The sequence below is a fragment of the Copadichromis virginalis genome, linkage group LG13 (genome assembly GCF_057382275.1).
Source record: "Copadichromis virginalis isolate Kocher_CV1m ecotype Utaka linkage group LG13, C_Virginalis_male_GT1.1, whole genome shotgun sequence".
Classification (NCBI taxonomy): Eukaryota; Metazoa; Chordata; class Actinopteri; order Cichliformes; family Cichlidae; genus Copadichromis; species Copadichromis virginalis.
In genome coordinates, this window is record NC_140630.1 from 1,089,202 (window position 1) to 1,113,569 (window position 24,368).

The window sequence follows — 24,368 nt, forward strand, 5'->3', positions numbered from 1 at the left end:
AATCTCAAAGGTGTGTTCCATAACCTGATACAAGAGCCTCAAGTCCGTGAGTATCACATATTTTAGTAATCATTGTATTTACCTATATGTAATGTAATGAGGTTGTTAGAATTTTATACTCATCATATCAAGTGGTATGAAGGAATGGACCGTGGGTTAAATCACTTGTATGGAGGGATGTTTCAACAATTACAGACCATCTCTGGCTTTAATTACTGGACATTTTTATTTTGGACATTGTAATGATTTATTGAACGAAGAGTAACACATTCACACAATTCATTTATCCTTTAAAATATTTAGTAAAGCACTTGCTAGACAAAGTTTATGGTGATCACAAGCAATACTGAAAGTAAAGTAATTTCAAATTAACATTTAGAAAAAGCTTATAAATAACAGGAAAATATACATAGATTGTATCAACAACTGAACTCTATTATGCTAATTATTATTAAAACTACAACAAGATGGATGGATTAGTTACAGCTAGTCTCTCTTATGTCACAAACTAAAACATGAAAATCAGTTACGCTGCATGTATTCATACATTTATGGACTGGAGCTTCATTTATCAGGCCAACCTTTGAACGATCAGTTGGCATCAGAATCCTTGACATTAAGGCCAAGCATATTAGAAAGGCTCAGTGAATATTTGTCATTTTCATCTGATGTAGAAATATCAGGTACGGTCAGCCCCAGCGTAGACTCTGGTTTGTCTACTTTGAAAGTGCCTCCTCTGACCAAAGACGCATCTCCTGCACCTGTAGATGTATTAGCATCAAGACCTGCGCCAGTGTGTTGTAGGTCAATATCAGTTTTCTCTTCTGTTGGCGACACATTCACTGAGGACGCCTTTTCTCTTGCGATTTTCAATCTCTCCAAAATGTCAATCTTTTCTCCTCCTTTTGCTGTTGCATTCACTACTGGCAAGCGGATTCCTTTACTGAAAACAAAATCCTTCTCCTCCAAGTCAGATTTTATTGAGCTCAGTGCTTCAGTAATTCCTCCAATGCCATCAATGTTGATTTGGGGCAGTCTGTGGAACTTGAATACAGGAACCTCCACCTCCACCACATCAGAGTCAGAGCCACTCCCCTCAAGATCTGCACTGGCATTAGTCTCAGGAGATTTTGCTTTAGATCCAAAAAGACTAAACTTTGGGATCTTGAAATGTGGCATCTTGGGCTTCTCAAGACTTGCATCTACATCTGGAGCTTTCACATCTACATCAGGTCCTTTAATATCACCTACATTTGGTGCATTCAAATCTACTGCAGGAACAGAGATGTGTGCATCTGTTGTAGGCATATCTGTGCTGACTCCAGGTACCTTAATTCCAGCCTCAACTGTGGGATTAATACTGGGAGCTTCTACTTCAGGACTTGAAAGATCAAGTTTTGGATGATTGTAATGTGGCATTTTAAAGTCACCAAGGTGGGTATTCAAATCCAGATCTGGAGTTTTCAAGTGGATATTGGAATCTTTGAGGTCTGCTTCTGGCAGGTTGACATCCAAACCTGGAGATTTCACATTGGCATCGGGTGCTTCTACTTCAATTTTTGGCATACTCGTGTCTATGTTTGGTGCTGAGAGACTACCACCAATTTTGGGTGGATAAAGGTTGACATTTGGTGTTTTCAAGCTGAGATCAGATGACTGGAGGTCAGCTTTTGGCAGATGTAGACTGGGTGCCTTGATATCAGTTTCAGGCAAACCAACATTCACGTTGGGATCAATGCCAGTTTTGAGACCAGCATCAATGCCTGGAGTACCAATGTCTCCCTCAAGTTTGGGGGCTGAGAGACTCAAGTCTGATGCTTTTAGTTCAACATTGGGTGCTGTCAAGTCTGCACTGGGTAACTTTGCATTTACATCAGGAACAGACAGACCTAGATCTGGACGTTGTAGATCAGCATCAACATCAAGATTTGGTCCTTTCACTTTTGGCGCCGATGTGCCAAACTTTGGCCATTTTATTTGGGGAAGCTTGATTTTTCCTGCATGGGCATCAGCCTCTGGAGCTTGAATGTCTACACTGGGGCCTTTTAGATCAGCTTTCGGTAAATTTACGTCAAGATCTGGCGCATCAAGACCACCATTAACTTTTGGTGCAGAAAGATCAATACCAGTTTTAAGACCAGCATCAATGCCTGGAGTACCAATGTCTCCCTCAAGTTTGGGGGCTGAGAGACTCAAGTCTGATGCTTTTAGTTCAACATTGGGTGCTGTCAAGTCTGCACTGGGTAACTTTGCATTTACATCAGGAACAGACAGACCTAGATCTGGACGTTGTAGATCAGCATCAACATCAAGATTTGGTCCTTTCACTTTTGGCGCCGATGTGCCAAACTTTGGCCATTTTATTTGGGGAAGCTTGATTTTTCCTGCATGGGCATCAGCCTCTGGAGCTTGAATGTCTACACTGGGGCCTTTTAGATCAGCTTTCGGTAAATTTACGTCAAGATCTGGCGCATCAAGACCACCATTAACTTTTGGTGCAGACAAGGAGAGAGGTTCCGCTCTGAGGTTTGCACTAGGTGCATTCACTTCAGCTTTTGGTGTATCAAGACTTGCATCAATATGAGGTGTTTTTAAATCAGCATCCACACTGGGACCCTGGACTTGTGATCCTTTGAGTTTGGGAAATTTAAATTTGGGAAACTTCACCTTTGCATCAGGTGCATCAAGATCTGGACCACCAAGGTTAAGGTCTGGGCCACTGATATTGGCGTCAATATTTGATGCAGAAAGATTAACATCTGATGCACTTATTTCTGCATCAGCCTTTTTGAGGTCCACCTCTGGTATCGTCACATTAGAGTCAATATCAGCCTTTGGACCTTTCAGTGTGCCAAATTTGGGTTTCTTGAATTGGAACCATTTGAATTTTCCAGATGGGGCTTCAATGTCAACATCTGGAGATTCTACATCAAATTTGGGGGCTTCCAGTTCAGCTTTTGGTAAATTTAGATCCACATCTGGTGCATTTATCTCACCATCCATATTTGGAGCTGAGAGATTCAAGTCAGGGGTTGAAACACCAGCATCTAAATCAACATCTGGACCATTAACCTTAGGACCCGAGATTGACCATTTTGGCTTTTTCATAGTGGGCAATTTGATCTTTCCAGATGGAGATTCAATGTCTACATTTGGTGCTTCAACATCGGCTTTTGGTAAATTCAGATCACCATCAGGTGCTTCAGCAGACAGACTGAGGTCAGGTGCTTTCACATCAGCATCAACATCTGGGGTTTTCAACTTTGGCCCAGAAACCAAGAATTTAGGTGTTTTCAGTGTAGGGAACTTGATTTTGCCAGACGGTGGGTTTATGTCAGCATCTGGTGCTTTGATATCAAGGTCAGCTTTTGGTAAGTTCAGATCAGCATCAGGTGCTTCAGCAGACAGACTGAGGTCAGGTGCTTCGGCAGACAGACTGAGGTCAGGTGCTTTCACATCAGCATCAACATCTGGACCATTAACCTTAGGACCCGAGATTGACCATTTTGGCTTTTTCATAGTGGGCAACTTTATCTTTCCAGATGGAGATTCAATGTCTACATTTGGTGCTTCAACATCAGCTTTTGGTAAATTCAGATCACCATCAGGTGCTTCAGCAGACAGACTGAGGTCAGGTGCTTTCACATCAGCATCAGCATCAACATCTGGGGTTTTCACCTTTGGCCCAGAAACCAAGAATTTAGGTTTTTTCAGTGTTGGGAACTTGATTTTGCCAGAAGGTGGGTTTATGTCAGCATCTGGTGCTTTGATATCAAGGTCAGCTTTTGGTAAATTCAGATCAGCATCAGGTGCTTCAGCAGACAGACTGAGGTCAGGTGCCTTCACATCAGCATTAACATCTGGACCATTAACCTTAGGACCCGAGATTGACCATTTTGGCTTTTTCATAGTTGGTAATTTGATCTTTCCAGATGGAGATTCAATGTCTACATTTGGTGCTTCAACATCGGCTTTTGGTAAATTCAGATCACCATCAGGTGCTTCAGCAGACAGACTGAGGTTAGGTGCTTTCACATCAGCATCAACATCTGGGGTTTTCACCTTTGGCCCAGAAACCAAGAATTTAGGTTTTTTCAGTGTTGGGAACTTGATTTTGCCAGAAGGTGGGTTTATGTCAGCATCTGGTGCTTTGATATCAAGGTCAGCTTTTGGTAAATTCAGATCAGCATCAGGTGCTTCAGCAGACAGACTGAGGTCAGGTGCTTTCACATCAGCATCAACATCAACATCTGGAGCTTTCACCTTTGGCCCAGAAACCAAGAATTTAGGTTTTCTCAGTGTTGGGAACTTGATTTTGCCAGACGGTGGATTTATGTCAGCATCTGGTGCTTTGATATCAACGTCAGCTTTGGGTAAATTGAGGCTCACGTCAGGTGTACTAATCTCCCCATCAATTTTTGGAACTGAAGCATCTGGTGGGCTTAAATCTGCATTGAGGTCCATATCAGCTTTTGGCCCATTAAGTTTGGATTTTTTCCACTTTAGATGAGGCCAGTTAATTTTTCCTGAAGGAGCATCAATGTCAGCGTCTGGGGCATGAACATCTACACCCGGGGCCTTTAGCTCTGTTTCTGGAAGACTCAGCTCAGCATTTGGTACATTAATGTCACCCTCAATCTTTGGAGCTGAAAGACTTAAATCAGGTTTCTTTAGGTCTGCATCCATGTCCAAGTCTGCTTTTGATCCTTCAAGTTTGGGCTTCTTCCATTTCAGGTGAGGCCAGTTGATCTTACCAGAAGGGGCATCAACGTTAAGATCTGGGGTTTGAACATCTAGATCAGGGCCTTTAATATCAGCTTGAGCTGAGCCAACATTCACATCTGGGGTACTTAGATCACCATCAATCTTTGGTGTGGAAATGCTGGCATTAGGTGTGGACAGGTCAGCATCTGGTCCTTTGGGTTTTTGACTTTTCCATTTTAGATGGGGCCACTTGATTTTCCCTGAGGGTGCCTCAATATTAGCATCTGGGGCCTTTACATTTACATCAGGACTATTCAAATCCACTTTTGGCCCATTCAGCTCCAAATCATTACTTTTCAAATCTAACTTTGGAGCTGACAGGTTGAGGTCTGGTCTCTCCATACTTCCACTGACTGAAGGAAGACCTGGATCACCAGAGACATCAATGTCTGCTTTTGGTACATCAAGATCAGGTAGATTGAAGTGTGGCATTGTGAATTTCGGGGCCTTGTGTTTCATTTTGCCTTCGACTTCTGGTTTGTTGATGTCTAGTGTTGCAATGGGAGTGTTAAGATTGGGAGCTGAGACACTGATATCAGGTACTTCTAGGGTTCCACTTGAATCTGATTTTATGTCTGGCATTGTAAGCCCTGCGGAGGGCATTTTAAATGTGGCACCAGCATCAGTTGATGGCTTATTTAGGCTAAGACTGGGAAGGTCTCCATTAAGAGTCGGTTCACTTATTTTTACCCCCAACCGTTGTGCATCATTAAGCTTTCCATTCAGGCCATCAAGGGAAACGGTTGGTCCCTGAGCTGATGCATCCAGCGATAGATCCTTCTGTAATATCTGTTGGTAATTAAAAAAACAAAATTAAAGCACTAACTTTATGACTATTAACCAAAATTGTATTCTGAGCAGCACAAATCATGTCCAGTTCATCTGCACTGCAGCAAGGTGGGGGTAGAAATGGGAAATAGAAGATGTCATGGACGAATAGGATGGACTAGATTAAGTAAATCACCACCACCTCACAAAACTACGTAGGGGATTTTAGGCTTCACATATGCAGTTTTTAGAAAAAGGATTTAATGTCTAACTGGATATCTTTTCAGATATATTGTGATTTGACAGTTTATTGAAATACTGAAAGTCAATATTTCAACAGTTCTCATACACAAAAAGGTTTAAAAATGTATAAATAAAAACAGATTTTATGGTGTTTCCTATAATAACATAAACCAAATGTTCCCCACAGCTTGATGCTTACCGCTGCCGAATCTTTGAGACCTACTCCCAAAGAGCCAAGGTCAACACCGGGGTTCAAGTCCTTCTCTGTCAGAAGATTTATGTTGCTTTCGTACGGCTCCAGCACCTTCAAGATTTTCTCCACATCGTTTTTCTCAAGTTTACCAAGTTGTATTGTTGCTGCAACAAACCTTTCTCCTGAAAGGAGCAGAAATAATGTCACATTCTTTTTTTCTATTAGTGCTTATTGAATTTTCAAAACTAACAAAAATGAATCTGAAATGTTTATCTTACCACTTTTTGGAGAGATTGTGTTGTCTTTGATTCCTGCAACAACAACTCCTTTCTCAGCGTTATCCAGCACGAGGCTTTCTGAGAAGCTTGCACTCTTGCTGTCCTGGTCCTTTGACAGTGGTTAGAATACACAGTGTGAGATTTTTACATCAGGCAATGTTTACATTTTTGTGTATGATTGTCAGCCACTGTATGTCTAACATTGTTATACTTACCATTATTTCTATTACATGCACATCCACATCACAGAATTCATATGACAATTCAAGCGAATGTGGGAACTACAGCAATATTATCTGTGAAACACAAAAGAAAGCAGAGGGAGCTTTTACTTAAAGCTGACACCGACTAAGTAAGATGCAGGGAAGCAATGCTGAATGTCGTTTTTGTAGGTAAAAGTAAAATCAGATCATTTCATTTTTTCTAAAAGCTGTACTCTTTCTGATCTCTCATCACAAACAATGCAGCAACATGCAGCTTTCAGCTTATTAATAAAAACACTGGTTTAGGTATACTGTAGGTGCAGCTAAAAAATAGTGTGTCACTGTTTCTACCCGTGCAATAACATTTTTGTAATACCTGATAATACTATCCACATGAAGACACACAAGTGAAACGCGTTTTGTTTCTTTAAAGAAGAGCTGGTACTTTTATTTATTTTTTCCTGATTCTGAACTGACAGAGAAACTCTGACGCCCACAAACCACATTGTCTCACACTTCAGGAATCTAAAGCCTTTGCCAGGTTTGTTAAGGTGTATGTAGGCATCTAAACCAGTTGGTTTGGATGCATTCTGACTGACACACACTGGATTCGACCACACCTCAACACATTCGCATATAAACACTAACGTAATTCACTTGCAGCAGTGTCGAATAGAAAATGAGGGAGCAGGTTTTAGACATGCTGTGATAAAAACCCTAAACTCAAGAGCGTCTGCTTCATCAGGTTTATACTGTCCAGCAGAGCTAAGAGTCAGACGATCGTCAATACCATGCTTTTAAATTCAACTCAAAAAAGAAATCAGATGTGGTAAAAACAGTCACTCATATTGAAACAAACAGGACTTATGAAAAAAAACAAAACAATACTTACAAAACTAACTGCTAATTGATTATTATTGGCCAACACCCACTGGTAATAACACAGTCCATCCCAGGAGTTCTCTTTCTTTAAATATAGAAACTACTAACCAGGTAATAACCAGATGACAGTAGATAAATCTAATTCTTCAGTGAGAGCTCAGAAAACTGTAGTCATATGCTCAACGATGCTGTTTCAGGCATTCTTGACTTGCAAGGAAACTGGGCAGTGGTTTTAGGCTCTACCTTATGGTTCCCCAAGCCAGCGATGAGCAACAAACAGGAAAGGCAGTGAAGTCACAAGACACTTCTTAAAAAACTAATTGCATTGCCGTTAATAGGTGTATCCAGGGTGGCAACGTTTTGAGAAACAACTTCAATCAAACAGGGTGTGAGCCCAGTGACAGCAGAGTCTGGCATGCCCACAGTTGTGGTCAACCTGTTTTAAAATCTTTACGCTAGACAAACTCTGCAGTTTGGTGCTGACATACAAGTACAACAATTTAAAAAAAAATCAATGACACCAGAGGCAAAACATAAGCAAACGCCTCATCCTTAAATGGCTTCAGTATTAATTCAGACTTTCCACCCAAGTCTGTGAGAGGACGGGGGTCAGTCTCAGTACTCGAATGAAAACATAAATGTAACTGATGTGAAGTACAGAGATGAACCTATACCAACTACAATGTACATTTTACTGAAATGCAATTTTTAGATTTTGAAATGAATAAACATTAAGGTATTTTTTTTTATCAAATCTCCTCCAATTTATTCCAATCATAGATTGTGCCATAACAACCAAACTGAGATTTGATGGACTTACCGTGTGCCAAAGACACCGTCTCCTTAGGAAAGCCTAGGGCCAGATGTCTCCTCTTCAGTGTATCACTGCTGCTCTGTGGGCAGGACGAGGTGAAGCTGCCAGTTGAATACCTATAATGCAGGCAAACAGGTTAGGCAGCATCAGGACCGCCTCTTTTGGAGCCCCCTTGCAACAAATCCGCACACACAGACACACACCCCCACACACCTTAACTTCAGACTAGGCCTTTAGGCAGCCGAAACCTGACTAGAAAGCACAAGAGAAAGATGTATGAGTGAGAAACACCACTCCTTATCAACAGGACTAACCAGGTCCACAAAGGTACAAACAAGCAGCAACACTTGCTTACACTTCATTTTGCCTCAGTGTCTATTTTTTTAAACAGTTGTTTGGTAGTTAAAGACTCCTGATTATCTACATTCCTTAAAAACTGCCATATTTAATGCTGCACTCATTTTTATTCATTTTGGTATACTTGTACATATTTAGTACACTGAAATTTAACAAGAAGAAGAAGTAAACGTGATTATGTTTCAAGCTTGTAATCCAATTTTCACAGCACAATGACCTGATGAGGTGCTAGGACAGCAGGATTAAAAGCCTGTAAAAACTGAAACAGATATAAATGTTCTTGTGTTTAAAAACATCCATTTCCCCCCAGTTGCACCAACCTCTCAAAGTGCTTTAGTCCTCGACCACATTTGACCATACCTTCATAAAGAGCTGTATTTTGTATACTTCCAAGCACTTTGTCTACTCCACATCCATGGTCAATTTAGAATCAAAAACCTAGCATGTATGTGTTTGGTGTGTAGGAAGAAGGCCCAGAGAAAACCCCCACAGGCACAGGGAAAGCATGCCAGCTCCACAAAGAAACACTTGTTAATGGCTTCACGGGCTTCAAAGTCACACAATTGGCATTTTGCTTTACAGCTAATGATTGTCAAATGGGCTACAAGTCAACCTCTAGCAGCAAGAGTGCACACGCTTCAGTGTCAGTGAACTCAACAGTAAAAACTAAGCAAACCATGAGTCCAAATATTTCCAGTGTTTGTGCTAAGCTAACTGATAGCTAGCTTCCTAAATAGTTTGTAAAGCACTTGAGCGTGTAAGGCTAAAAGCTGCACGCTCAGTTTGCAGCATCCAAAGAATTATGTCGGACAGTTTCTTAAACATGAAATTAGGTTCAACGCAGGACTTTTCATATTCATAATTTAAACATATTCTGAGAGCATGTAGACATCAAAGCCCTCCAACAAATACAACATTGAAATAATGTTTAGTCTTGACCATTCACTAAAATAAATCAAATTCAAATTTTATTTGTCACGTACACAGTCATACACAGTACGATATGCAGTGAAATGCTTAGACAACTGCTCGTGACCTAAAGAAAACAAAAAAGGAAAAGGCTATGAATAAGATAGGAAATAAATATGAAAAATTAAAAAGGGTAAATTTAACTAGGAAGGAATAAAATATAAATTAAGGTTAAAAATGAAATAACTGTACAACACAAATTAGAATGAAGGGTAAATTTAACTGGGAAAGAATAAGATAAAATATATAAATTAAAGTTGAAAATAAAATAACTGTACAACAAAATACACAATATAGAACTATATAAGAATGTATGAAGAAATATAAATAAATATATACACAATAACAGCAGCTGTACAAGTATTAACCGGAAACACTACTTTATAATGAGAATGTCGTTTTTGCATTACAACATAACACAATGGACAAACATAATATAAATTATTTGCAATCAAATTTAACAAAAGTCTGCAACAACAACCTTCAGCACACAGCCCAGTATGACACTGCTCCTCTTGGAGCTCAGTTACAGACTTTCTCTGAAACCTTTTTTTGGCTGACAGTTGGCCTGTGCTGTGCAACACCCCCACACTTCCACTGCTGATTTTACTGCCTCAATAACTTGTCGGCTGACCGACTGTGAGTCTGCCTTGTGTGTCATGGGCCTGCCATACTAATAAGGTGCCACTTTGTTTAGGTGTTGAAACAATTCTGTCAGACATTTTCGGAGAACAACTTATAATGATGACGAACTGGAGTGGCATTTTCCCGCAAAGCATTTTAGCTATTCTGCAGAGAATGTCACCTGAAAAGCCGTACCCGACTGTGCAGCAAGTCACTACCCAACCCATGTGACCAGTTAATACAATGTGATGACTGTGTAGAACAGACACTCAGAAGGGTGTTGTCAATGTAAAATGATAGCAAAACACAGATCAACAGAAACTTGAATTCCCAAGAAACAGGAGGAGTCACTTCATGTATTACGATTTTACTGTGTCTATTTCTTTAAGTGAGAGAGATCATTGATCACACAAGGGCCAAGCAGAGCTCCATCTTCAGCTCCATCTGAGAGAAACACCCCTGGAATATTTCTGAAGGTGATAAACCAACCTTACGTTTCTAACAGTGAAATAAAAATCAACCAGAAGTGAGGGACAATTCCTGAGTATAAAAAGTATAGATTGCAATTTTCTGCTAAACCTTAACTTAGACAGACTTCAGCAGTGTGACAACATGCCACAGAGCATTATTGGAGCATTAAAATCTCTAGTGGCTGCCACTGTAGCTGGTGGATATCTGGATAATGGATGTAAATTTCCTTCAGGGTAAATAAAGAGTCTATGTATACCAAAACTTGCTGTTTCATGTGCAGTCATCAATATGTTTCTCTTGCTGTCCACAAAGACCGTTTAGAGTCATTGAGACATTACTGATCAGCAAAACTTTTACTACAAATGCAAATGAAGCAAGAAGCATCTGGTACCTAACTTCAGCCTCCTGCTGACAAATTCTAATGCAGATACCCATTAATACAGATTACAGTTGATTCAGAAGATCTGTCCTTTCTCCTGGTTTATAATAATTGCTATAGGGCTCAGTGCCCAAACAGCATCTCGAATACTGCGAGACAGTATGTCAAACTGAGGCACTCGCACAAGGGGCAAACTTCAAAACAGCAGTTGTGGTAAATGTGGCTGCGGCACCTTCGTTGAACACATCACTCAAGCAGCAGAATGTGTTACAAAAATCATCCTCCACTTACATCTATGTGGGCATGTATGTCTGTGTGAGTCCTATTTTCATTTGTATGACCACACCAACCTTAAATGGAAACAAATGTGTAGGTTAAGTTTTCGTCATCACAGCCCTAGAGGCTCTTGACTCTGAGGCGAGATGAATCACTTCATCGCTACTCTGTATTTACGTTTTGAGGAACTAAATCCACACTGTATACAACAGGCAACTCAAGGCCTCGAGTGCTGTGTCCTGAACCGCTGATTTAAATGGCTAAATGACCTGAAGTTCTCCAGAGGCCTGCTAATGAACTAATCATGTGATTCAGATGTGCTGACCCAGGGCGAGATCTAAAACCTGCAGGACACCGGCACTCGAGACCTGGATCTGGATATCCCTGATATACAGTCACTAATCAAAAATCTCTGAGCTAGTTTCCAGGACTTAAGATAAGTTTTACGACTTTCCATTTGTGGCTGTTGATATCTAAAATATCCTGTTACAGAGCATGACGAGTCTTTTTTAATGAAATAACTTTCAATTTTTGCCATATGCACGAGAAAGGATACAGGGCCAGGACTGTCAGCAAAAGGTTTGGGTATGCACTTCATAATGTACATATTATTTTTATATCCATCAGTCATTGTAATGATCTACCTTTTAATTACACATTTACTCATGTAGACCTTGTTAATACTGGGTTGGAACCCCTTTGTCCTTTAGAAATCCTACATTCTTTGCTTGCCCTTCTCAGATTTTGGTTCGTACTGCCACCATAGCAGCACAGTTGCACGTCCACCGTCAAGTTCAGGAAGCCAATTTGAGATGATTCGAGTTTTGTGACATGGTTTGTTATGCTTCTGGAAGACTGTGGTCTCACAGGGATAAATGTGGTCAGCAACAATAACCATGTAGGCTGTGACATCTAAACAGTGTTCAGTTGGTATTCAGAGGCCAAAACGTGCCAAGCAAACATCCCCTACATTGTGACAGCACCAGTCTGAACCACTCATACAAGACAGGACGGATCTTTTCATGTTGTTTTCGCTAAATTCTGATCCAAAAATCAAAACTCATCAGACCAGGCAACATTTTCCTATAGTTCCACTGTCCAATGTTGGTGAGCCAGCGCCAACTGGAGCCTCAGTTTACTGTGGTTAACTGCTGCAACAGTCCATCTACTTCAAGTTTCAATGTTTTGGACATTCAGAGATGCTCTTCTGCATACCTTTGTTGCAACGAGGGGTTATTGAGTTACTGTAGCTCAAAGCAGTCTGCACATTCTCCCAGACATTAACAACATATGATTGCTCGCTATAGACTATATATGGTTTTTTGACAATTCCCTGAAAAACCTGGAGATGGCTGTTTTGAGTTGATCCGAGTTCATAAAATACTCAGATCAGCTCATCCGACCTACTTAAGGAAAGGATGGTCATTTGGACTAACAAAACCTGTCTGTTACATCAAAGTATCACTTATAAAAAACAATCTTAGCATCCTATGTATTTCAAAAGAAAGGTGACTACTGACTCAAAATATGTTTGTTTGGTTTGTTTTTTAAGAGGAGTTCAGAATAAGGCACCAGGCTGTAAGCCATATGTGTTCAAACTTGTATTTTCATTTGTTTTGGCTTTGAATATATAATTAAAATCTTAAAGGAGAAAATTACTGACGGCTAAATCAACACTAGTTTGATAAACAGAGAAAAACCTATTTTGACTTACACTTGCGACGTGCATGCAGCACAACAGGAAACTCCAACACCATCAAACAATGATTTGGAACAGCTGAATTCAGTCAGACTAATGGGCATGAGAAGTAAAAACAAAGGAAACAGCACTGGGAATCAAAATGTCAAAATAAAACAGGAAGTACACAAAAAGGGGTTAAAAAAGAGAGTAAAACATTTACCAGAACAGGAACTGAGGAATGTATAAAAGACAACATTCAAAACTTCAAATAGTCATTTTTAAATATTGGATCACTCAATTGTAACAAATCAGTAACATTCACACCCATTTCAAGAGACAGCTGTGAGAAAATTCTGCCTTTTTATTTGTTCTGCAGCTATTTCTACATATGTTATCTGGATAATGTCTGATTCATGAATGTGCTACATTCACCTTATCACAACCGCGCCCGTGTCAAGTCAGCCCTGTGCCAAGATAATGTTATTGCTGTGTGTGAGGGCTGGTGTCCTTTGTATTTCATCTTTTTCATTCAAGTTTAATTTAATCACAAAGAAAGTTTAAAGATAAGGTTCAGAGAAGAATATAAAGGAATTAAAATGGCATTAAATCATCTTTACTTCAATCTCTAAACTCTTTTACACAATGTGTCACAATGATTGCTCTCAGTTGGACAGCTCCATATGAAGCACTTTACTAGAAATTCATAGTAAACATACCTTGTGTGCCACAGACTGCTCCCAAACACGAGGGGGCAAGTAATACCTCTAAAACACTTAAGTTGGCTTTATTAAACATTAGATCTCTAGCTGGGAAAACATTTTTAATTAATGATTTAATCACTGAGCACAGCCTTGATTTTATGTTTCTAACTGAAACTTGGTTGGACCAAAGTAACAGTGGAGCTGTTCTCATCGAGACGACCCCTCCTAACTACAGTTTTATCAGTGAGGTCAGGGTGAGCAGGAGAGGAGGGGGGGTTGCTGTCTTATTTAATGAATCATTTCAATGTAAGCAGCTATCTCCTGGAAGTTTTCAGTCTTTTGAATATGTGGCTTTACAGCTGAAGGCCCCATCCAAAGTTGTGTTTCTTAATGTTTACAGGCCTCCCAAATACTGCACAGACTTTTTTAATGACCTCAGTGAACTGCTGTCTGTGATCTGTGTTGATTTTGACTGTGTAATTATTGTTGGGGATTTTAACATTCATGTGGACAACCCTCAGGACAAAGGGACTAAAGACCTGAGTAACACTCTGGGCAACTTTGGGCTGACTCAGCATGTAACAGAGGCCACACATAATAGAGGACACACTCTTGACCTACTGATCTCCAAAGGCCTGAGCATTTCAAAGGTTACTGTGTCTGATGTGGGCCTGTCTGATCATTACTGTGTTTTCTTTGAAAGTAAAATCTCAGCCCACACAAATATATCAACAACAGTGATAACAAAACGGTGTATAACTGAACACAGTAGTGCAATTTTTAACCAGGTCTTCCCATTAACACCTGACCTGTCCAGAGGGTCAGTCAATGAGCTCGTCAATAGCTTCAATGCTAACATGTTAAATGTAATGGACACTATTGCTCCCATTAAGGTGAAGGTTATCTCTGGAAGGAAAAAGTCTCCATGGAGAAACTCCACACTGGTGAAAAATGAAAAAAGAGAGTGTAGGAAAGCTGAGCGCAGATGGAGAAAAACAAACCTCCAGGTTCATTATGACATCTATAAAGAGAAACTTCACAATTATAATTTACAACTGAGGAGTGCAAGGAGGTCCTACTTCTCTGACATCATCACTAAAAACAGCCATAATGCTCGGGTCTTATTTTCTACAGTTGACAGGCTAACAAACCCTCCTGTGTCAGTGGCAGCTGAACTTCATTCGACCATGGCCTGCAATGACTTTGCCAAATTCTTCACTGAAAAAATCCAGAAGATTAGACAAGCAATTGGTACATCAACAGCAGATCCAGGATATGTACTGTGTCCACCAAAAAACTGTTTAAACACCACGAAACAGTTTCAACCTATTAACAGCAAAGACCTGGAGGACATCTTAGGTCAACTGAACTCCTCCTCCTGCTGTTTAGATGTCCTGCCAACAAGTTTTTTCAAAAAGGTCTCAAAGACTTTAGAGTCAGACCTGTTACAGATCGTCAACTTTTCCTTATTATCAGCTGTGTTTCCAGAATCACTAAAAACTGCTGTAATCAAACCTATACTGAAAAAGGACAATCTTGACAAGACACAAATGAACAACTACAGGCCGATCTCAAATCTCCCGTTTTTAAGTAAGATCATTGAAAAAGCAGTTTCTCAACAGCTCAGTTACTTCTTAAAACAGAATAATTGCTACGATGCCTTCCAGTCAGGTTTTAGACAGAACCACAGCACTGAAACCGCTCTGACCAAAGTGTTTAATGACATATGTCTGAATACAGACAGTGGAAAAATGTCAGTCCTAGTTTTACTGGATCTCAGTGCAGCATTTGATACAGTTGACCACAACATATTACTCAAACGACTGGAGAACTGGGCAGGTCTTTCAGGAACTGTACTAAACTGGTTCAAAACATACTTAGAAAACAGGAAATACTTTGTATCAATAGGTAACTTCACATCTGAGCAGACAAGTATCACATGTGGAGTTCCCCAAGGTTCCATCTTGGGACCCCTTCTGTTTAACATTTACATGCTCCCACTGGCACAGATTATAAAGAACAACAAAATAAACTATCACAGCTATGCAGATGACACACAAATATATATCACAATGTCACCAGGAGACCGAGGCCCTGTACAGGCTCTTGGTAAATGCATCGAGGAAATTAATGACTGGTTGTGCCACAATTTTTTCCAGCTAAACAAAAACAAAACTGAGGTAATAGTCTTTGGCGCCAAAGAAAAACGATTACAGGTCACCAGAGAACTTCAATCTATACACCTAAAAACCACAAACCAGGCGAGAAATGTGGGTGTAGTGATGGATGCAGACCTAAACTTAGAAAAACACATTAAGACAATAACAAAGTCAGCTTACTATCACCTCAAGAATATTTCAAGGATAAAAGATCTGATGTCTCAACAGGACCTGGAAAAACTAGTCCATGCATTCATCTTTAGTAGGCTTGATTACTGTAACAGCATCTTTACAGGTCTACCTAAAAAATCAGTCAGACAACTACAGCTCATTCAGAACTCTGCTGCTCGAGTCCTCACTAAGACCAAAAAAGTGGACCACATCAGTCCAGCTCTGAGGTCTTTACACTGGCTGCCTGTCCGTCAGAGGATAGACTTTAAAGTTCTGATGCTGGCCTATAAAGCTCTGAATGGTTTAGGACCAAAATACATCAGTGACCTCCTGACCCAGTATGAACCTTCCAGATCCCTCAGGTCATCTGGATCCGGTCTTTTATCAGTTCCCAGAGTCAGAACCAGACACGGAGAAGCTGCATTCAGCTTTTATGCTCCTTATATCTGGAACAAACTCCCAGAAAGCCTCAGATCAGCTGAAACACTCAGTTTATTTAAATCCAGGTTGAAGACTCACCTGTTCTCAGCTGCATTTGAATAAAGCACCAAATCCACACTTTTAAGCTTAAATTTCAAAACTTACATTAACTACTGATTTTATCTACTGTTCTGATTTTATCTGTTTTGATTTTATATACTGTTTTGTTTGTTTGTTTGTTTGTTTGTTTGTTTGTTTGTTTGCTTGTTTTAATCAATTTTAAATCATGCTTTTTATTTGTTTTTGTTTCTAATGTCTCTGTAAAGCACTTTGAATCACCTTGTTGGTGAATTGTGCTATACAAATAAACTTGCCTTGCCTTGCCTTGATGTACCAGTCCCATATCTGCCACTGGCATTAATATCTGTCCATATGCATGATGGAGGCTTCTGAAGGAGCAGCGGTTTTGTGGTTTTTAGAAATGAAAGAAATACATAGTCAGTAATGGATTTCCCAAAAAACAAGAACATATTTGTTTGGATTTCCAGTCAAACGAGCAAAAGGTGACAGTATATAGCAAGTATGCAGGTGTTGAGGGTGCAGGTGCGCAGATGAGGGGGGTGTTGTTTATACATGTCTGTTAGTTGGGGGATGATTTTTCTAGAATCTGGGAAATGGAGGAAGAACACACACTGGTCTTCGATTCATGTTACATTCACTGCCTTTACTTCAGGTTGGAACTTGTGCCGTTTAATGAATACCTGTGGAGCGTTGTTGAGCAGGATGTTTGTGCATGTGCACGTGTATACACACACACACACACACACACACCTCCTGTACTGTTATAGCAGTACTGGTATTACGTCGGGTGATGTATTGTAGGCTTTGCAGCACAGGATTGCTTTGTGCATGTGGATAGGTACATGGACATTGTAATTCTGGTTACTGCCTAACTATGTTATCTGCTAAGTTGTAGCCATAGTGAGGAAGGCATGTGGAGTATGTGGAAGAAACTGAGCATTAGACACTGCTCTGAGCTAGTACTGAAAGGAACACAAACATAGCCTCATTCATTCAAATTACAAAAGTGTGTCAAGGGTTACATATTTCATGTTAAGCAGAGCCCAACCTCATCAGAGCCTATGTAAACTATGCTGTTGTACTTGAATATAGAACAAATCTAGAGGATTGTTCAGGTTGTCTACTTAACTGGGAGTCAAAGTACTAGTCTGGGTTTGATATTATCCAAAAGACCTCAAGTTAAATCAGAATTAGAATTAGAATACGGTACGCTGAAATGACTGTTACAGGAATCAGACTAAACTGACAGCCACAGGGAAACACCTCTGAAAAACTTGGGCAGTTATTAATAAAGATGTGTGAAAACCCCCCCCCAAAAAGCGATGCATCAGAATTCCACTATAGACACTACAAAACTGTAGCTACATGAACGCCTCACAACACGAGCGCCTTTGGCAAAACTACCACGCAGGAGGAAAACTGAAGTACATCATTCACAGTTATACGCTCAAACAAACACAGGAGCAGAAAGAACAGGTGAGGAGTGGTTTTTGGAAATGGCACGACCCCTGTGCATTTCGAATTTATCATACGTCCGATTTGAATGTACACAGTGGAAATATAACACCAGGCGAAATGAAAGTGACTGACATAGGACCCCCCCCTCCCCCGGCTGTGAGGATGTGGTGACTCGGTGGTGAGAAGACTTCCTTCCAGACTAAGAGTCACTACAAGTTGGAAACAGTGTTGCGTCTTTAACTCTTACATTAGAAGCACGCTTTTCAGAATTTCCCAGTCAGGTGTAACAATGGCAATAAAGCTCTCCACCAAGGCTACATCTGCTCCAGGACCAAGACTCCAGTATGGCATGACCAAAATATGCTAGGTATGTCTAATAGAGGCCTAAACACCAAGAGCTTTATGTGGTTATTACTGGATATGCGAGCACATCCATAATATACAGTAGAAGTCGTGTATTGGAAAATATGCAGCATCGCCAATAAATGGAACGTGTGACTGGAAGGCACCTAAAAGAAGCATTAAAGTGGGCTATATAGTAGCCTGTATCATTGTTAGTGTGTGCCATTACCAGTGTGGGATTCACAGATTTGCATGATAGTGATCAAAGTGTAGGTGTGCAGAGAGGAGCTGTGAAATGTTCCATTAGGCTCATATGGTATGATATGAATGATGTATACTAATAATATAGAGGATAGACAAGATGTAAATGTGGTCAGTGTAACTGTCTTTTCTTGTAAATCAGTTCTAGCTTTTTGTCACTGTTGGTAATGAGTCCACATTTGATCTGCTCTGTGCTTTTTGCCTGTGTTTGCCAAACAGCTGAAACTTCACAACAGGCCCAGGACACGTGTGTATAGCATGTAAACAGTAAAGATAATATAATGGAGCATTTATTCTTCTGTGATTGATCAGGAATCGACTTTGTAGTGCTGATCGTTTCTGCACATGTCATGTGTTTGAAGGGGAATGTGGTGGCACTGCATTCTCACATACTTTTGTTCAGAGCGGACACATTTTAGTTCTTACTGTTTCAGATTTACACGTGTGACACACAGGATACACAAAATGTCTTCAAAAAAGCTACAGTGGATACTTTTATGCAATGCAAGAGCCAGTGACATCAGTTATAATGAATGTTAAAAAGGACAAAAACATTCCATATCCTTTACTCAGCAGGCTTTACTGTCACAACACAACTAGCTAAATGTCTTGAATGCAACAGCATACCCAGAAAAGGTCATGTTAGAGGTTTCCAAATGTTTCAATATGGACATTAATTCAGAAAGATCTCTGGACTGTAAATGTTTCCTCAGCTTTGACCATCAAAACTTTTGGTGTTGGCAGTAAGATTCACAGCTTTGCACATTCATGTTAGAACGTTTTCTAGGATCAGAGGTCAAATAATGTTGCATTTCAATGACACTGCAGCAGGGGTGGGCAACTCCAGGACTCGAGGGCCGGTGTCCAGCAGGTTTTAGACGTGTCCTTGATCCAACACAGCTGATTCAAATGGTTACATGACCTCCTCAACATGTCGTGAAGTTCTCCAAAGGCCTGGTAATGAACTCATCATGTGATTCAGATGTGTTGACCCAGGGTGAGATTAGGGGTGGGTGGTATAAACGGTGTACGGTGAAATATGGAGAAAGCCAAAAACTACGCTTCCTCCACTTCCGTATCATTGATTCATTAATGTTGAATCCTCTCACAGCTGCTCTATTCCCATGTTGTTGCAGTATATGAATGACTAACCTCTTATTGTGGATGGATTATCTCAGTTGTTCACTGCTTAAAGATGAAGACTTTATTAAATATTTTAAAAAAGAATGGACTCTATATTTTGACTATAATGACACTCCCAGAACATCAGCATCTGTTCTATGGGAAGCAGGGAAAGCTGTGATGAGAGGTAAAATAGTTTCTTTCTCATCCCATAACAAGCTGATTGGGTGAATGAGGCATGTTGTATAGAGCGCTTTGAGTACTCCGTGAGAGTAGAAAAGTGCTATATAAGAATCAGTCCATTTACCATCCCATAACAAGAAAGAAGAAAACAAATAAACAACATTTTCAGGGATTTCTATAAAACGTTGTATTCACCACAAATAAACCCATCTAAAAAGGAAATTGATCAGTTTTTGGACAACATAACTCTTCCAAAATTATTAGACACTCAAACAGTGGCACTGGATTCACCACTGACACCAGGTGAACTCCAGGAAGCCCTGATAAGTATGCCCAATAATAAGGCTCCAGGTCCAGACGGCTTTCCTGCAGAATTCTACAAAGAATTCTGGTCGATTCTAGCACCAGTTTTCTACAGAACGTTGTTGGAAATCAAAGAAAAGGGCAGACTTCCATCAAATATGAACTCTGCAAACATTAATCTCCTGCTAAAACCAGGCAAAGACCCTGTATATCCCTCAAGCTATCGTCCAATATCCCTTATAAACGTAGACCTTAAAATAATCTGCAAAGCTCTCTCAAAGAGACTGGAGAAAATAACCCCCCTCTTAATTCATCCTGACCAAACTGGTTTCATAAAAGGTAGGCACTCATCAACAAATACACGTAGATTACTTAATTTGATAGACTACTCATACAGTAAAAACCTAGAAACTACAATATTCTCTTTAGACGCAGAAAAAGCATTTGACAGAGTTAACTGGAAATTTCTATTTGCAACTTTACACAAATTTGGTTTTGGATCCTCTTTCATAAACTGGTTAAAAATATTATATAATTCCCCAACAGCTTGTGTCAGAACAAATGACCAGACATCCTCCAGCTTCTGTCTCTTGAGGGGCACCAGGCAGGGATGCCCACTCTCCCCTTCACTGTTTGCAATTTTTATTGAACCACTAGCAGCAGCAATTAGACAGAATTCAGTAATTAAGGGCATAAAATGCAAGAACGTGGAACATAAAATCAGCCTTTATGCGGATGATGTGTTACTCTTTCTCCAAAATTCACAAACCAATATCTCTGGGGTGATTAAATTGATAAACTCTTTCTCAAGTGTCTCAGATTACTCAATTAACTGGTCGAAATCAACAGTTCTTCCGATTAATTGCTCCCTCCATAATTCTTCTCCTTCCCCACTGCAATGTGGAAATATAAAATATTTAGGTATTAATGTTTCTCCCAAGCTTGCAGATCTAACTAAATTAAACCATATCCCACTTTTAAAGAAGGTAGAAGGTGATCTGGCTAGATGGAAATGTCTACCCATATCACTCATGGGAAGGGTTGCCGCTATAAAAATGATGGTCTTACCAAAAATAAATTATTTATTCTCAATGATCCCAACTAAACCGCCACAAGATTGGTTCAGATCTCTAGATTCATGTATGTCCAAATTCCTTTGGAAAGATAAACCCCCACGTATAAGCTTAAAAACACTACAAAAGACCAAGGATAAAGGAGGACTAGATCTGCCTAACTTTCAGCACTACTTCTTAGCCAACAGGCTTCAGTTTATCTCAGGATGGCTAAAATATACCCTCTTAGATGAACCTTGGCTAGATGTAGAACAAGCACTCTGCAATAATCTAGAGATCTCAGACCTACCATTTATCAGCTCAAACATCCAACAACATGAATGCTTTAAAAGCATCAACATCAGCTCTTCTCTGACAGCATGGTGGGAGTTTCTAAAATTGACGGCGTCTTCATTAATCCCATGCAAACGTACACCTATCTGGAACAACCCTGACATATTACAAAACAATAATATGATAAACTTTTCAGATTGGAGTGGTAAAGGAATCAAATATTTAGAACATATACTAGAAGGAACAGAATTTATTCCATTTGACAGACTAGTTACACAATATGGGATCAACAAGAAAAGATTTTTAGAATATCAACAAATTAAATCCATAGTAAAAAAGAAATTATATCCACGCTCTTTGGTTCTGTCCACCAGTTCAGAAGTTTTGGCGCGAGATATGTGAAGACTTATCAAAGTCTCTGAAATGTAACATTCCAACTTCCCCCTTAGTGTGTTTGTTGGGCAGCTTAGATAATGTCACTTCAGAAAAGAATATCGCCCATATGTCTGTGAAGGTTCTCAGTCATCCAGGTCATCGTAGTCAAAGGAGCTTGCAAAGAAAAGCGTCTGGACTTCTTTAAGTTGCTTGAAGACGTTTCACCTCTCATCCGAGAAGCTTCTTCAGTTCTAAGGTCAAATGGTGGAGAGTCCCAGATATAAACCTAGTGGGAGTGACCACCCACAGAGGGACAAAAGGACTCCCACTAGGTTTATATCTGGGACTCTCCTGCGGAGTCGGGGCGGTCTGCCTCTCCCCACCGCAGGGAAAAGGGTAACACCACATGGGTGTGGGTGCAGTTTCCCCCTCCAGGGGCAAGGGTACCTAGACCCGGTTTGTAGAGTACGCTTGGGGAGTGGGATTGTGTGTACAGCGTCTCTTTATGTCTGTCTCCACGTATTTGCATATGAGAGCATGAGGGTGGGAATGGATGTTTGTGTCTGTGTGTGCCTGTATGTCTGTGTCTATATGTCAGGTTGGGTGTCAGACGCCACCTCTCTGGGGACAAGGTTTGGAGGGCCTATCTCCCCCTACCACCACTTCCCCTGCCGGTGGCAGACGCCCTCAGACATCGGTGCGTTGGTGGGTCTTTGTGTCCAGGGAAGGTACCCACCGGCTCACTCCTTGGCTCGGTCACTCTGGCACAGCTGGCACTGCAACCCCCCCTGGCTTCTTCTCCGCGGCTGCTGAGTGAGCCCTCATCTGGGACTCTCCTCAGCTCTTTCTGGAACAGTGGCGCAGCTGCCCCTCTGTTGGTCTTCCTTGGTCTCTTGTGTTCTGGGGGCCTCTGGATGTCTGGAGTTTTGATCTCCTCCAAACCTGCTTCATGCCCTGGAGGACGGGGCTGTGGCCCCCCCACACCCTCTAGCAGATCATTACATGGAGGAACCTTTTAAAAACAAGCGCGTCCATGCTCACAGGTGTACACACGGGTGATCACACCCACAAACTACACCCTTTTTGGCTCCTACCTCAAAGCACACTGTGACAATAATTCTGATGGCAAAAGAACCAAAAGGGACAGGCGGAAAATTTTTTTTAAAATAAATTCTGTTTTCATGGATGCATGGATGTTAAACTTAATTGTTACACCTGGTAAAGCAGCAACGCTGATCGTTTTATTAAAGATGAAAGAATTTAGACAGTTTTTAACTCTCAGTGTTCGTTTGACTTTGGGACCTGAAGTGACAGAGTTTAGGACCCAGATTCCTCCGCGAGGCTCCTGACTACAGTAGCCGTAATGCTCCGACAGTCCATGAAGCGGTGCGGCTTCATAGCTCACCAAAGTGGTACTAAAACATTTTTGGACAGATTTCTGAGCGCCGTGTACCACATAAAATCGGTTCGAGGTCAGTAAGCACAACCAGAATTCATACATAAGGCACACTGTCGATTTTTGAGAAAATTAAAGGATTTTAAATGCGCCTTATAGTGCGGAAAATATGTTATACAGAAGAAAAGAATATATTGCGCTATATATCGCTATCGCACATGCTTCAAATTATACCACGATATGGATTTTAGGCCATTTCACCCAGCTCTAGGTGAGATCCAAAACCTGCAGGTCACCGGCCCTTGAGGCCTGGAGTTGCCCATCCCTGCACTGCAGCCTTGGGGCTATCACAGGCATGTCAGACTCAAGTCTCACAGAGCAGTGTTCTTTTGGTTGGAAGAGAAGAAGTCCTTTTAACTATAGTTTAACTTGATTTTCTGTAACAGATAATTCAATTTTTGTAACTGAATGAACATAAACCTGTTTCAACAGCAAAAGCTCAGTTTTCTGGTTGGCATACATCAGGGGTGTCCAACTCCAGGCCTCGAGGGCCGGTGTCCTGCAAGTTTTAGATATCAGTGATACCCGATTCAAATGATTAGTTCATTAGCAGGACTCTGGAGAACTTCAAGACATGTTGAGGAGGTCATTTAGCCATTCAAATCAGCTGTGTTGGATCAAGGACACATCTAAAACCTGCAGGACACCGGCCCTCGAGGCCTGGAGTTGGACACCTGTGCAATAATGTCTTGAACTAATATACCAAGAAAAAATGTTCACCTTTTATAGTTGTAGCAATCAACTGCAGGTGCAAAGCAAACAATAAAGGAAACAGAATTAAGCTGTAACTTTAATCTCTGCAATGAGGACAATGGGCCTTCTGCAATAATGAGTCAGGCTGGTTAAGAAGCCACCGAAGCATGTGTGGTATCTGGATCTGCTCAGGCATTCTGCCCTGCAGCAACACCGTTGGAATGACTAATGTAATAAAATTCACTATGTGCCCATCGAATCTTCTTTGACAAACATGTAGTGTGTGGTAATCATTGCTGTGATTAGAGATAAAGTTCATGAGGAAGAATGTCAACCTGCTCTGCAGCTTTGTCCTCGTCATTAAAAGCATTCCAAGTGTCAGCGCACCACTTTTG

General features: G+C 40.6%; 1 protein-coding gene across 1 annotated transcript; it reads right to left on the minus strand.

Annotated features, from left to right (window-relative positions):
* Nucleotides 1-203: 203 nt before the first annotated feature.
* On the minus strand, nt 204-8,223 carry LOC146694838 (uncharacterized). Its single transcript, XM_085476794.1, has 5 exons — nt 8,152-8,223; nt 6,462-6,542; nt 6,247-6,355; nt 5,975-6,150; nt 204-5,553 (listed from the first exon to the last, which is right to left on the minus strand). Exons 2-5 carry the CDS (start codon nt 6,462-6,464, stop codon nt 592-594), a joined length of 5,250 nt encoding a protein of 1,749 aa, XP_085332920.1. The 5' UTR covers nt 6,465-6,542; nt 8,152-8,223; the 3' UTR covers nt 204-591.
* Between the last annotated feature and the right edge of the window lie 16,145 nt (nt 8,224-24,368).

What these genes read in the sequence shown, in the direction of transcription:
- LOC146694838 (XM_085476794.1), bottom strand. An exon ending in CACAATCTCTCCAAAAAGTG is followed by an intron (nt 6,151 to 6,246) that starts GTAAGATAAACA and finishes TGCTCCTTTCAG; the next exon opens with GAGAAAGGTTTGTTGCAGCA. An exon ending in GTCTCAAAGATTCGGCAGCG is followed by an intron (nt 5,554 to 5,974) that starts GTAAGCATCAAG and finishes AATTACCAACAG; the next exon opens with ATATTACAGAAGGATCTATC.